At 46.5% G+C, this 13,752-nt stretch overlaps 1 protein-coding gene across 1 annotated transcript in view; it reads right to left on the reverse strand.

Moving 5' to 3' along the window:
* The window catches only part of SLC25A1 (solute carrier family 25 member 1), a 59,062-nt gene that overhangs the window by 19,623 nt on the left and 25,687 nt on the right, over positions 1–13,752 (reverse strand). Inside the window, exon 2 of the mRNA XM_081842844.1 lies at positions 7,922–8,029. Coding sequence (XP_081698970.1) covers positions 7,922–8,029 — 108 coding nt within the window. The remainder of the gene's footprint in view (positions 1–7,921; positions 8,030–13,752) is intronic.

Below are 13,752 nucleotides of genomic sequence, written 5' to 3' on the forward strand. Positions count from 1 at the left end.
CTACTGGTGCCTTCCCCCGCTGCTGAGTCTCTCCTAGCTTCTGAGAGCCTCTCCACCACCTGCCTTTCCGATGGCAGTTCCCTGACATCCACCTCCCCCCCAGGGCCCCCTTCACCCCCTCCCGCCCCCTCCTTTACTGGCGGTGAGGATAGAAAACCCCGGAAGGAACACTCCTCGTTGTCAGAGGATTCAAACACTTCTCTCCACTGACTCCCGTCTCTTCTCCCTGAGTCCCCCTCCTCGTCGGAGTCTATTCCCTCCTCCAGCCCTGATTCCGGGAACCCTTCGAACTCTTCTTCTTCATCGGTGGTGCCGAAGTGTTCCCTCCCGAACCATGCTACGGGCTGAGGTTTCCTTGGGAACCTTTAATGAAACGTTTCTATTAAAACCTCGTCATTGACCTCCTCTGCTGGTACCCACGTGTTTTCTGATTCCGGTTCCCCTTCCCATACAACCAAATACTCCACCTGATTTCCTTTCCACCTGGAATCAATGATTTCTGCCACCTGCATGTTGCGTTCCCTTTCTTCTATGACTGGTGTTTGAGTAACCTCCCTCTCACGTCCCCCCCCTCCCGCCCTTCTCGGTACGGCGACAGTAAGGACCTATGAAATACTGGGTGCAGTTTCATGTGGTTGGGCAACCTGAGTTTGAATGCTACCGGGTTGACCTGTTGTATGACCTCAAAAGGTCCTAGCCGTTTGGGTCTCAATTTCTTACACCCTCCCTTGAACGGCAGTCCTTGGGTGGACAGCCACACCCGGTCCCCCACCCTTATGGTTTCACCTTCCCTTCTGCTTCTGTCTGCTTGCTTCTTGTATTCTTCCTTGGCCCTCTCTAAGTTAAGTTGGAGTTGCCTGTGGATAGCTTCCATCTCTTCCACAAAGTGTTCCGCTGCTGGGACACTCCATCTTTCCCCTCCTTCTCCTGGGAATGCCCTAGGATGACACCCATAATTTGCCAGGAAGGGACTCATCCCTGTCAACACATTCTCCGCGTTGTTGTAGGCAAATTCTGCCAGGGCCAACTTATCTACCCAATCATTTTCTCTGTCATTTACATAACACCTCAGGTATTGTTGTAAAATACCGTTTGCCCTTTCCGCCTGCCCATTTGTTTCTGGGTGTCGGGCAGTCGAAAAATTGACTTCTACGTGCAGTAAGCTCATGAGCTTCCTCCAGAACCTGGAAGGAAATTGTTTCCCCCGGTCTGAGACCACCCCCTGCTTGATCTCACTGGAAAACATCAGGTCCATGGCGCGAAAAAATTTCCTCGTGTCCTTTAAAACGTCACTGTTCCCTGCCATCAGGGGCCTCACCCAGTCCTTTGCCCCACTTTCCAGGTGCCCAATGACAAACGCCACTCTCGATTCCTCATCTGGGAAGTCATCAAACTGCAGATTGAGGGCATATTGCATCTCAGTCCTAAAGGCTTGATAATTTCTGGGATCACCCCCAAACTTTTGCACCAACCCTGGCACCTTCCTGGCAAGTGGGGTGGTTTTGCCCTTGTCTGCATCCTGCGCCCGCCTCTCTTCGAGCCTCGCCGTTTGCAGCGCTAGCTGGAGTTCCAACACCCTGTACCTTTCTTCCAGGCTTGGACCCGCTCCAGCTCCTCCTGCGTCTCCGGCTCCGGTTGGGTTGCTCATGATGCCTTTTGCACAAGCGCTTACAGAGACTGTTGGATTGCTGTGATGGGATTATGAGCTACTTGTGCGTAAAAGTTCAGTCCCTCAGATCTTGGGCATGTTTCTCAACACTCTGTGTACAGCGGAGCCCCTTAAGCATGACTCCCTTAATCGCTGGCAGAATCCGACAGTGGGCGTTTACGGAAACGACTCCAGCATAGAAGCTCCTTAACGGAAACGCGTCGTCTGGACTCTCGGCGCGACAGTTTCCGGCGAGGAGTGGGTGTACCTATAGGAGGTCCTGAGACTTCTCCACTGTTTTCGCTGGAAGATTCCTTGAGCCAGTCTGGCGCCTCACTCTCTCTCTGATCTCCCACCCCCCCCCTACTGGTGCCTTCCCCCGCTGCTGAGTCTCTCCTAGCTTCTGAGAGCCTCTCCACCACCTGCCTTTCCGATGGCAGTTCCCTGACATCCAGTGAAACAAATCCCTGCTTAACATATAGGCCTCATCTGCAGAAGTTTTATGCAGCCATGGCTTCCCCCAGAGAATTCTGGGAACTGTAGTTTGCTGAGAGCTGTTAGAAGACCCCATGAAATAAATAAATAAATAAATAAATAAAACCCTGCCTATCTGGCTGGGTTTCCCCAGCCACTCTGGGTGGCTTCCAACAAAATATTAAGAATACATTAAAACGTTAAGTCATTAAAAACTTCCCATTAAAAGCTGCTCAGGGAACTATAACTCCCAGAATTCCCTGGGAAGAGGGGTTCCCTGCTACACCACTCTGAGAATTGCAGGTCTGTGAGGGGAACAATCTCCTAATAACGCTCAGCAGCAATAGCAAACTATATTCGCTGGGATTATTTGGGGAAAGCCACAACTGTTTATAAAGTGGCGTCGTAGCGCTTTAAATGGATAGTGCAGATGGGCCCTGAATCCTATACCATGGATGGGGAAACGTGCGGCCCTCTGAGTTTTGCAGGACTACAGCTCCCATCATCCCTCAGTATTAGCCGGCCTAGCTGAGGCTGATGGGAGCTGGAGTTCACCAGCATCTGAAGGACCACAGATTCCCTTTCACTGTCCTATACAAAACAACATGGAGGCCTGAAGAAAAATTGGTGTCTGCCTAAATAAGCAGAACTGGAACTAATAACCCTGAGAAGCTCACCAACTATGATTCCCTCAGCAGATGCCAGGCTAACATCATTATTTTTTAGGACGAATGTTCTAGAAGGAACTGAGGCAGCATAGCCACTGCTGAATTTCTCTTATTTTTAAAAAATGCTTTTCCTAGTCTAAAAAAAGCCAACTTTCCTGGGTTTGAACTCTCCTGCTTCTTGGTCCATAAACTTCAGCAAACAAGACAAATGACTGTTCCCCATTTTAATTTCTTCTGACATTTTAAAACAATATATATATATATATATATATATATATATATATATACACACACACACACACACACACACACACACACACACATTTTACCGGCAACAAATCCACATCCACACGCAGCCTTGACATAAATCTTGTCAAAACGTAGCTATTTCTTTCGGTCTCCTTGGAAGGGTTTGTCATCCCTAGACACTTATCATCAGCTACGTATTCTGTCTTTGCAATTAGATCTGGCTTTTCGCGAGGCTGAGATGAATAACAAGAATCAAATTGGGATTTTTTTGCTGGGCCATAATTAAGAAAGATTCTCATCTCATCTCATCTCACTTCTGAGGACTGCGTGCAATGCGCCCTAAACAAGTTAGACATTCTGTACTCTAGGCAATCCAATTTCTGAGCTGAGGAGAGAAAACATAATTCTATTTCCTGCACCAATTCTTAAATCCACGTAGTCCATTTTCATAATTTATTGCATTTATAATCCACGTTTCCTCCAAGGAGCTCATTGGTGGCGTACATGGTTGGAGCGTGCTGCTGCTAACGCTGAGGTTGCAGGTTTGATCCCCGCATGGGATGACAGCAAATTCCTGCATTGCAGGGGTTGGACTAGATGACCCCCCCCCAGGGTCCCTTCCAACTCTGATTCTACGATTCCCCTCTTCATTTGATCCCCACAACAGCCTTGTAAGGCAGGTTATTTATTTATTAAACGTCATCTAAAGGTCTCAGGGCGGTTCACAAGATAAAAATACAGGATAAAAATGCAAAACGAATAGTTACAAAACGAAACTAAACATTCACCCCGCCCCGCCTTCCAAAAACACATATATCCCGCCTTGGATGAAAGGTGGGTTTTAAATGTATACAGAAAATAAAACAAAATTGGGAAGGGAGAGTGGGCAGAAAAGAGGGCATACATTTATAATGCACTATTGAAAGCACTTTAAACAGTCGTGGCTTCCCCCAAAGGATTCTGGGAGCTGTGGTTTAAGGCTGCTGAGAGCTATTATTCCCTTCACAAATCCTGGAGCAGTTTAACAATCAATCCCTCCTCCCAGGGGACTCTGGGAAATGTAGTTCTGCAAGGGGAATAGAAGGGCCTCCCAACAACTCTCAGCACCTTCAGCATACTACAGCTCCCAGAATTCTCTGGAGGGAGCTGTGGCTGCTTAAAGTGGTACCGCAATGCTTTCGCTGTATGGTGTGGACATGGTAAAGGTAAAGAAGGCAAAGGACCCCTGGACAGTTAAGTCCAGTCAAAGGCGACTCTGGAGTTGTGGAGCTCATCTCGCTTTCAGGCAGAGGAAGCCGGTGTTTGTCCGCAGACAGCTTTCTGGGTCATGTGGCCAGCAGGACTAAACCGCTTCTGGCACAATAGGACATCATAACAGAAACCAGAGCGCATGGAAAAGCCATTTACCTTCCCGCCACAGCAGTACCTATTTATCTACTTGCGCTGGCATGCTTTCAAACTGCTAGGTTGGCAGGAGCTGGGACAGAGCAATTGTAGCGGAGCGCGCCCTGTGGAATGCCCGCCCATCAGATGTCAAGGAAATAAACAACTATACGACTTTTAGAAGACATCTGAAGGCAACCCTGTTTAGGGAAGTTTTTAATGTTTGATGATTTATCGTATTTTTAATATTCTGTTGGGAGCCGCCTAGAGTGGCTGGGATAACAACAACAACAACAACAACAACAACAACAACAACAACAACAACAACAACAACAACTCCTCTGTTGCAGGGATTCGATCCACTGACCTTCCAATCGGCAAGCCCAAGAGGCTCAGTGGTTTAGACCACAGCTAGGTGGACAAAGAGAGGGCGCGGGTGGCGCTGTGGGTGAAACCAAAGAGCCTAGGGCTTGCTGATCAGAAGGTTGGCGGTTTGAATCCCTGCGACGGGGTGAGCTCCCATTGCTCGGTCCCTGCTCCTGCCAACTTCGCAGTTCAAAAGCATGCCAAAAGTGAAAGTAGATAAATAGGTATCGCTGTGGCAGGAAGTTAAACGGTGTTTCCGTGCACTGCTCTGGTTCGCCAGAAGCAGCTTAGTCATGCTGGCCACATGACCCAGAAGCTGTACACCGGCTCCCTTGGCCAATAAAGCGAGATGAGTGCCGCAACCCCAGAGTCGGCCACGACTGGACCTAATGGTCGGGGTCCCCTTACCTTTACCTAGGTGGACAAAGAGTCTGACCTGATATAAACCAGCTTCTACTGCTTTGGCTCACTAGCTCTCTGCAAGGTGGTCAAGGTCGGCCCTGCAGAGAGTTTGCAAAGCAGGCCACGTCAGGCCAAAAACTCAGCACCCTCTCCTGTGATGACCTACAAGGGGAGCCGAGTGTTTATCCTGCCAAATCAGAACTGCTCCGTATCCTTGGCTACCCTCGAGCCCTTGCTTTTAAACAGTGTGTTCCTGGCTACGTCAGAGGGACAGGGAGGGAAGATGGAATATGAAGAGCAGTGGGACACCAGAACAGCACAAAAGCCCACTTCAACAACCTTTCTCCATGTATGAATTTAATGTGGGCACACAACTCTCAAGCCTTCCCGCACGATTCTCCCTATCCTTGCCATGGCTCCGGATGCAACCAGCCCCTGTGCCGCTGCTACCTGCAGAGTGACGCCGGTGCCAAGCCACTAAGGGGGTTCTGCAGCACAGCGTGTCTCATCGGTTGCAAATCCGGCACGCTCCAGCCAGGCTGGAATGCCGCCAACCTCCTTAGCGAGTCAGCCGGGCAAACAGGCTAGGCGATGAGTCATCGAGCCACTGCCTGCGGCACACAAGGTCCCCGGTCGCTCCTTTCCTTCTTGCTATCGTATGGTAGAACGGTCAGAGCTCAAGGCTATATTAAGGGGGGCGGAGTGAGGGGACATCTGTCAGGCTCAACAGAGCGGCTACATTGCACGCCACCAGTGAACGCCGCAAGGGACAGGGTAGTCCTGAAGGGCTTTGTTTCCTTAGTCTGGATAAATAAGGGAGGGGGTGGAAACCCCCCCCCCACACACACACACCATGACATGAGGTGCCCAATAAGGAAATTTTGTCCATGGTATGATTATTTCCCACCTAGTCATTTTGACACTTTGGCACCGTCTTTGCAAAATGTAAACAATTCCAAAATACAGACGTGCTTTTGCAAGATGCGGTTGTACTTGAGGGTCAATTTCTAAAAAAAAAAAATCCACTGGAAAAAAGGTTGTGTCCCTATGGAGATGGCAGTATTGAGTCAGTGGCTCATGTGCTTCTGGCTTGCACTCTTTATAAAGATTTGAGGATTAAGGTCATTAGCCCTCTACTATTGTCCATGTCGGGTCCCTCAACCATTGCTACGGTGTCCTTTCTTCTACCAAAGGGACGTCCAACTCCCAAGAGACTGAGATCTACTCACAGGTTAGAAAACTGGCAGGAAGACACAAGATCTTCCCACGCTGGAAGAGTGGCAGACGCAGTTGATGGACTATATGGAATTGGCCGAAATGACTGGCAGAATCCGGGATTTGGATGAAGAGACAACGGAAGAAGATTGGAAAAAATTTAAGGACTATTTGCAAAAACAATACAAGCTATATGAATGTTAAGAATCTGCATGTTTTGGAACTTAGCTCCTGCAACTAGATCGAGAAAATGGGAAGATAAGTTACACCTAAGAAAAAGTTGAAATTTAAGGTTATTATATTTTTTTATTTTAAGGCATAAATATTAGATAGAAGGCACCTTAAAATTAGAAGTGAAATATTTTGAAAGATATAAATAAGATACGAAACAAGGTAATAATTTGCTGATATGTTTTATTGTAAAGAATGCAGGGTGTAGGGAGGTGTGGGGAAGTCCAGTTAACAATTTAAAAATGTATTTTGAAAGTTGGAGTATTATTTATTTTTCTTCTTTTTTCTTCTGTAAACTGAAAATGCAATAAAAACGTTTGTTTTTTTTTTTAAAAAAAGAAAACTGGCAGTGGTTCCCTCCCTGCGAGAAGCCAAGTTACAAGGAACCAGGCAGAGGGCCTTCTTGGTAGTGGCACCTGCCCTATGGAATGCCCTCCCACCAGATGTCAAAGAGAAAAACAATTTCCAGACTTTTAGAAGACATCTGAAGGCAGCCCTGTTTAGGGAAGCTTTTAATGTTTAAAAGACCATTGTATTTTAATACTTTGTTGGAAGCCGCCCAGAGTGGTTGAGGAAACCCAGCCAGATGGTCAGGGTATAAATAAATTATTATTATTATTATTATTATTATTATTATTATTATTATTATTATGCCCCCACCCACTTGAAGGGCTGCATGAAGCTAGTACATAAAGTTAAAAGGACCCTGACCATTAGGTCCAGTTGCAGACAACTCTGGGGTTGCGGCGCTCATCTTGCTTTATTGGCCGAGGGAGCCGGCGTACAACTTCCGGGTCATGTGGCCAGCAGGACTAAGCCGCTTCTGGCGAACCAGAGCAGCGCACGGAAATGCTGTTTACCTTCCCGCCGGAGTGGTACCTATTTATCTACTTGCACTTTGATGTGCTTTCGAACTGCCAAATTGGCAGGAGCTGGGATAGAGCAACGGGAGCTCACCCCGTTGCGGGGATTCGAACCGTCGACCTTCTGATCGGCAAGTCCTAGGCTCTGTGGTTTAACCCACAGCGCAACCCGCGTCCACTTGAAGGGTTGCATGAAGCTAGTACAAATCCTGGCTCAAAACCCCAATATTTAATTATTTAAATAACCAAGTAAATAACCACACATTCATACACCTGCAAAATGTGGCTCTTCTCCCACTGCACCTCTCTGAGCAGCCTGGCCAGGGTCATGTTTCGGTTTGCTTGCGGGAATCAGTTTGGAGCAGACAACGGACAATGAGGGATCTGGTGGGTTTCAGTCCTACTGCGTGGTGAAGACTTACCAATTCCTTTGTAGCGGGGTGGGTTTGCTTTCTCATCCAGCTGAAGCTGCGTTTTCACATACTCTGTGGGGAATGTAATGCAAATCTCAATGCCGCCAGCGATGCCACCTAGGGGTAAAAATAAAGCAAAGCAAAATAAAAACAACCCCCATTTCCAAAAGAATTGTATCAACACTCTTTTCTCCTTCTGCCTGTGTGAGCGTACGTCTGTCATGGAAATTCTGCTTGATATTCATCCAGAGTAGATTCCAACATATAGTTTAGCAGAGTAAAAACTTAAACACATTGCGGGATTCCCAAAAAATAGACCAGAGGCAACTGTATTTCATCCAGCAGAGACCATTGGTGTCTCTTTTTTGGAAATAAATTTTTATTTGATTTTCAAAAATATATACATATAACAAAATCAATTCCAAATCCAAGTGTCGAGATTATTCTTAATCTCCTGACTTTCCCCTCATCCCTTCCATGGGTCCTATTGTTACTATTTTCCACTGCATATCAATACTATTCCAATTTTTAGTCTTTCTAAATTATCCATACATTCTGTTACATTACAAGTGTGTTTAAAATCCTGCTAATGTTTTAACCTGCTTACAATGATCTTGTATATAAATTATATACTTTCCCCATTCTTTTTTAAAGATCTTGTTGTCTTGGCTCCTGAGCTCTCCAGTAACCACAATGATATCAAAGTGCCACCGTTGTAAGATAAAGAATTGGGAATTGCACCCATGCCCAAGTTCGCAAATTATTTGAGAATATAAACCAAGACGATATGGTTTAGCAAGGACATAACATAAGAAGAGCCCAAGGCCCATCTAGTCTGGTGTCCTGTCCTCACGGTGGAAAATCAGATGTAGAAAACACTGAGAAGTTCAAACACTCCCACATTAAATGAATAAGGCAATATTGGGTTCAGCTGAATACTTCTTGAAGGTGGCAATACCCGATCTGGGATATCCCATAGGAAGCTGCAAGTGGGTGATCAACATAATGGACTCCTCCTCCATAACAACAACAGCAGCAACAACAGAAATCCCGCACACAGAAATCTAGCATGTCAGGGAGGCTGCTAGGCTAGAACCCTTTTCTCAAAAGTTCTGTGAAGGAACACTCAGTCCTGTCAATTTATTTATTGATACAGTGGAACCTCGGTTGTTGAACGTAATCCATTCTGGAAGACCATTCGAAATGTTCAACAACTGAGGTGCAATGGACGGTCAGAAAATTCAGTTGAGAAACGCACCTCGGAAACTGTTCAACTTCTGAGGCGCATTCGAAAACGGAAGCAATTACTTCCGGGTTTTTCGCGTTCAAAAACCAAAATGTCTGGGTTCTGAGATGCTCAAAAACCGAGGTTCCACTGTATTTACATTTATATCCCACCGTTCCTCTTCTTCCTTATTTTATCCTCACAACAACAAGTTATGAGGTAGGTTAGGCTGAGGGCAAGTGACTGGCCTGAGGAGACTCTGTGAGCTTAAGTGCTTATTGTTTTTAGGAGACCCCTAGTTCTCTCACAGAGCTACAATTCCCAGAGTTTCCCCTGAAGAGGGATTGACTCTTATATCACTCTGGGAACCGCACTGTGGTTGGAAATAAAAAAGAATGCCTCATTCATTTTATAGGATTCCCGTGTGCATTAATCCTCATTAGTTGCAGAACACTTAATGAGACAGATGTTGTAAGCTGCTGCCAGGCATTTTCTATCCTTTGTGATCAGTTATCACTTCAGCCGCCTCTAACCTAACCCAACCTTTCCCCTGCTCAAAAGTTCCAGCTTTCGCAAGCAAACAACAGACAGGATTGCAAAACGCATTAGCCAAGAATATCATCCTGTAGTGGCATGGAGAGAGAAAGAGAGTGATTGTCTGGAGAATGGATGACAGCTAACAGGTTTAGGTTGAATCCTGACAAGGCAGAAGTACTGTTTTGGGGGGACAGGAGGCGGGCGGGTGTGGAGGACTCCCGATCCTGAATGGGGTAACTGTGCCCCTGAAGGACCAGGTGCACAGCCTGGGAGTCATTCTGGACTCACAGCTGTCCATGGAGGCGCAGGTCAATTCTGTGTCCAGGGCAGCTGTTTATCAGCACCATCTGGTACGCAGGCTGAGACCCTACCTACCTGCGGACTGTCTTGCCAGAGTGGTGCATGCTCTGGTTATCTCCCATTTGGACTACTGCAATGCTCTCTATGTGGGGCTACCTTTGAAGGTGACCCGGAAACTACAACTAACCCAGAATGCGGCAGCTAGACTGGTGACCGGGAGTGGCCACCAAGGCCATATAACACTGGTCCTAAAAGACCTACATTGGCTCCCAGTACGTTTTCGAGCACAATTCTGATGCTGACCTTTAAACCCCTTTAACAGCCTCGGCCCAGTATACCTGATGGAGTGTTTCCACCCCCATCGTTCAGACCGGACACTGAGGTCCAGCTCCAAGGGCCTTCTGGCGGATCCCTCCTTGCAAGAAGTGAGGTTACAGGGAACCATACAGAGGGCCTTCTCAGTAGTGGCGCCCACCCTGTGGAATGCCCTCCTATCAGATGTCAAAGAGAAATAAACAACTATCTGACTTTTAGTAGACATCTGAAGGCAGCCCTGTTTAGGGAAGTTTTTAATGTTTCCTTCTGTTTTTAGTGTTCTGTTGGAAGCCGCCCAGAGTGGCTGGGGAAACCCAGATGGGTGGGGTATAAATAATAAATTATTATTCTTATTTCCTCCAAGACTGGCCCAGTGAGTTCCGTGGCCGCGTGGGGATTTGAACCCGGCTCTTTTGCCACCCCCAGTGCAAAACTTTGACTGCTAGACCCCACTGGCTCTCAGCAGCAAGAAAACAGCTCTCCTCATAACTTTTAGCACAGTCATGCTCCAAAAATCAGGCGCGTCCGGCAGCCTATGCATGTGAACAGCTTTGATGTGCTATATTTTTAATCTCCGGCTGGTTGGCCCACACACAGAGACCTTCCTGAAACCGGACCTCCCTCTCTGGCTATGGAAATCCGCCTTCGCGTCCTGACCCTGTCAACTGGCCGAGTCATTCTTTCCCCTACTATCATTCACCAAGAGGAACGCACCACCCTAGCATGACTCAGCAGGAGACATTTGCCCGTTGCCATTGGCTGGGACAGGAGCATGCCCAGTCAACGCCCAGGCCAGGAAATTAGGAGGAAACAGGATCTGAATCAGCTGAGGAGGCTTTCAGGTCTCACAATGATGACAAAGCTGTCGGCAGGCCCGCAAGGGGAAAATATTCCATGCATGCTGAAAATTCACTTAAATGAGGAATTGGCCCCCGGGACTGGCTTTCGGCATTGAAAGCGCCACAGATTGGTCCTGTGCCAGACTTTGAGAGATGGCCCACACAACCGCTGAAAGATTTTTAACAGGGGAGCGTGGGTGGAAAAAATATAGATCTGCAGAGTTGGAAGGGATCATGTGGTCATCTAGTTCAACCCCCTGCAATGCAGGAATCTTTTGCCCAATGTGGATCTGGTGTAGGATACCTATTGGCTTCACCTAAGCTCAAATCCCCCCGGTCTAATATCCCCAGTGCTGCAAGATTGTCACAAGAGCGCCTGGATTAAAACTGTCTATCAAAAACTTCACTCTTGTGGTTTATCACCACAACAGCTACTGACTTTGGGTTTTAGTAAAGGAAACAGTCTAATTTGTCAGCGCCTGAATGGTATCGAGCGTCAGAACAACTTGGCCACAATAAGGAAATTTTGCCCATGGTATGACTATTTTCCACCTTCCCATTTCGACTCTCTGGCACCCTCTCTGCATCACGTAGCAATTCCAAAATATAGACGTGCTTTTACTCTCGCAAGATTGAATGTATTGCCCTCGGCTGTACTCAAGGGGCCATTCCAACAGATTCCACACACAAAACGCTTATGTCCCTGTGAAGATGGCAGTACTGAATTGGTGGCGCATGCCCTGCTGGCTTGCGCTCTTTATAAAGACTTGAGGAATGAGGTTATCGCCCCTCTTTTATTGTCCATTCCGGGTCGCCCAGCCACTGCCACAGTGTCCTTTCTCTTGGCAGATCAAGATGAGCAGGTGACAGCAAAGGTTGCAAGGTTTTTAGCTGGGGCAATCAGAATAAGATCCACTATTTGACTACTGATTCAAATCCCTGAAATGTATTTTATATAATTGACTTTATATTTCTATTCTTTGTATATTGTACTGTTGTTTTATTGCTATGGCTGATGGCTGACGCAAATAAAGATTCATTGATTCCTCATTCCTTTGTCCAATGTGAGTCTCGAATCCAAGACCCTGAGATTCCGTGTCTCATGCTCTTCCAGCTGACCTATCCCAGAGATGGCCCGTTTACAGAAATGAGAATTTCTGGTGGCTACGGATGGCAGAAAGAGGCCCCCATCTGAATATTCAAAGCAGAATCATACCACTTCAAACAGCCACAGCCTCCCTCCAAGAACCCTGGGAACCGTAGGGTTTTGTCCTGGGCACTAAAAGTTGTTGGGAGATCACCTAGCCCCAGTACAGACCTACAATTTCCACAGAAATGGAAACCATGCTGTGAATTTTAGCTCTGTGAGGGGGACAGGGGGGGCGCATGCCAAATTTCTGCACTCTGAACAGACTACATTTCCTGGCGCAGGCATAGAAACGCAAGCGAGATGGCTTTTAATTTATTTACAATATCCGTACGCCGCTTAACACGTGAAATCCCTAAGCTGTTTACACAAAACACAACACCATCATTTAAAAATCGGAAAAGGGGAGGGGGAACCTACCGTGCCCCAGGACACTTTTTTATTTATGAATCACCTAATTAAAAGAATATATATATATATATATATATATATATATATATATATTTCATAATTGAAAGAAATCTCTGAACAACACCCAAAAAATATCGCGGAACAAAGTCAAATGCGAAAATGCGAAAAAGAAAAAATTGCAGGAGCAATTTATGATAACAATATTTAATTTTTCAAAAGTCTTTAAACCGGGCAGCACTTTAAAAGGACGATGGTCCCCTGTGAATTAGGCCAGCTAGCTGCCCTAACCTTAAATCTCTGCTGAATGGAATGCGTGTTTTTTCAGAGCAACAAGATTTCAAGGCGCCTCTCACTGGAGAGATTTTCTACAGGGCAGGGACTGAATCAAGTCTCTTTGAATGCTTGCTTCTGGCTGCTTATCCTGTTACCTGATAAACCAGTTCTGGGTGCACTCAGAATAAAACAGCAGCCATTCCTCCTCCAGATTCTTCTCACGCCCCCAAAGCCTGAGAGCTCTCTCATCTCCTTGACCTGGTCTAGCAGAAGATTACGCCTGCTTTCAAAAGGGTCTCCCATTCTTAAAAAGGCAACAGGGTTCCAAAGTGAGGCCTCTCTATTATTTTCGGGTTGGGGGGGGGGAAAAAAACCCCCGCATTGATCCAACTTGGCCCTTGTTCCCGCCATCTGACGGAGGGAAATATAAAAGGCTGGCCTTTGGGAGTTTGCCAGCTCAGTTACTTTCTCACACCACAGAAGCAAGATTCTTCAAACACTCCAATACGGTGTTAGAAACCCAGATATATAAAGCTTATCGTCAAATGGCACCTTAAACCTAGGTTACGGTCGCCACAACGGAATGGTCTAGCCACCCTTTAATTATTTTGCAGTGAAATTTATAATTATAATTATTCATTTCATATCTAGACTGCTTTATATTTTAAAGGGGGGGGGATGTCCAAAAGGTTTGCAACACATTAAAACATATTAATAGGGAAGCTTTTAAAGTTTGATGCATTACTGTATTTTAGTATTTTGTTGGAAGCCGCCCAGAGTGGCTGGGGAAGCC

This window comes from Podarcis erhardii (assembly GCF_964252035.2).
Source record: "Podarcis erhardii genome assembly, chromosome: 15".
NCBI classification, from domain to species: domain Eukaryota; kingdom Metazoa; phylum Chordata; class Lepidosauria; order Squamata; family Lacertidae; genus Podarcis; species Podarcis erhardii.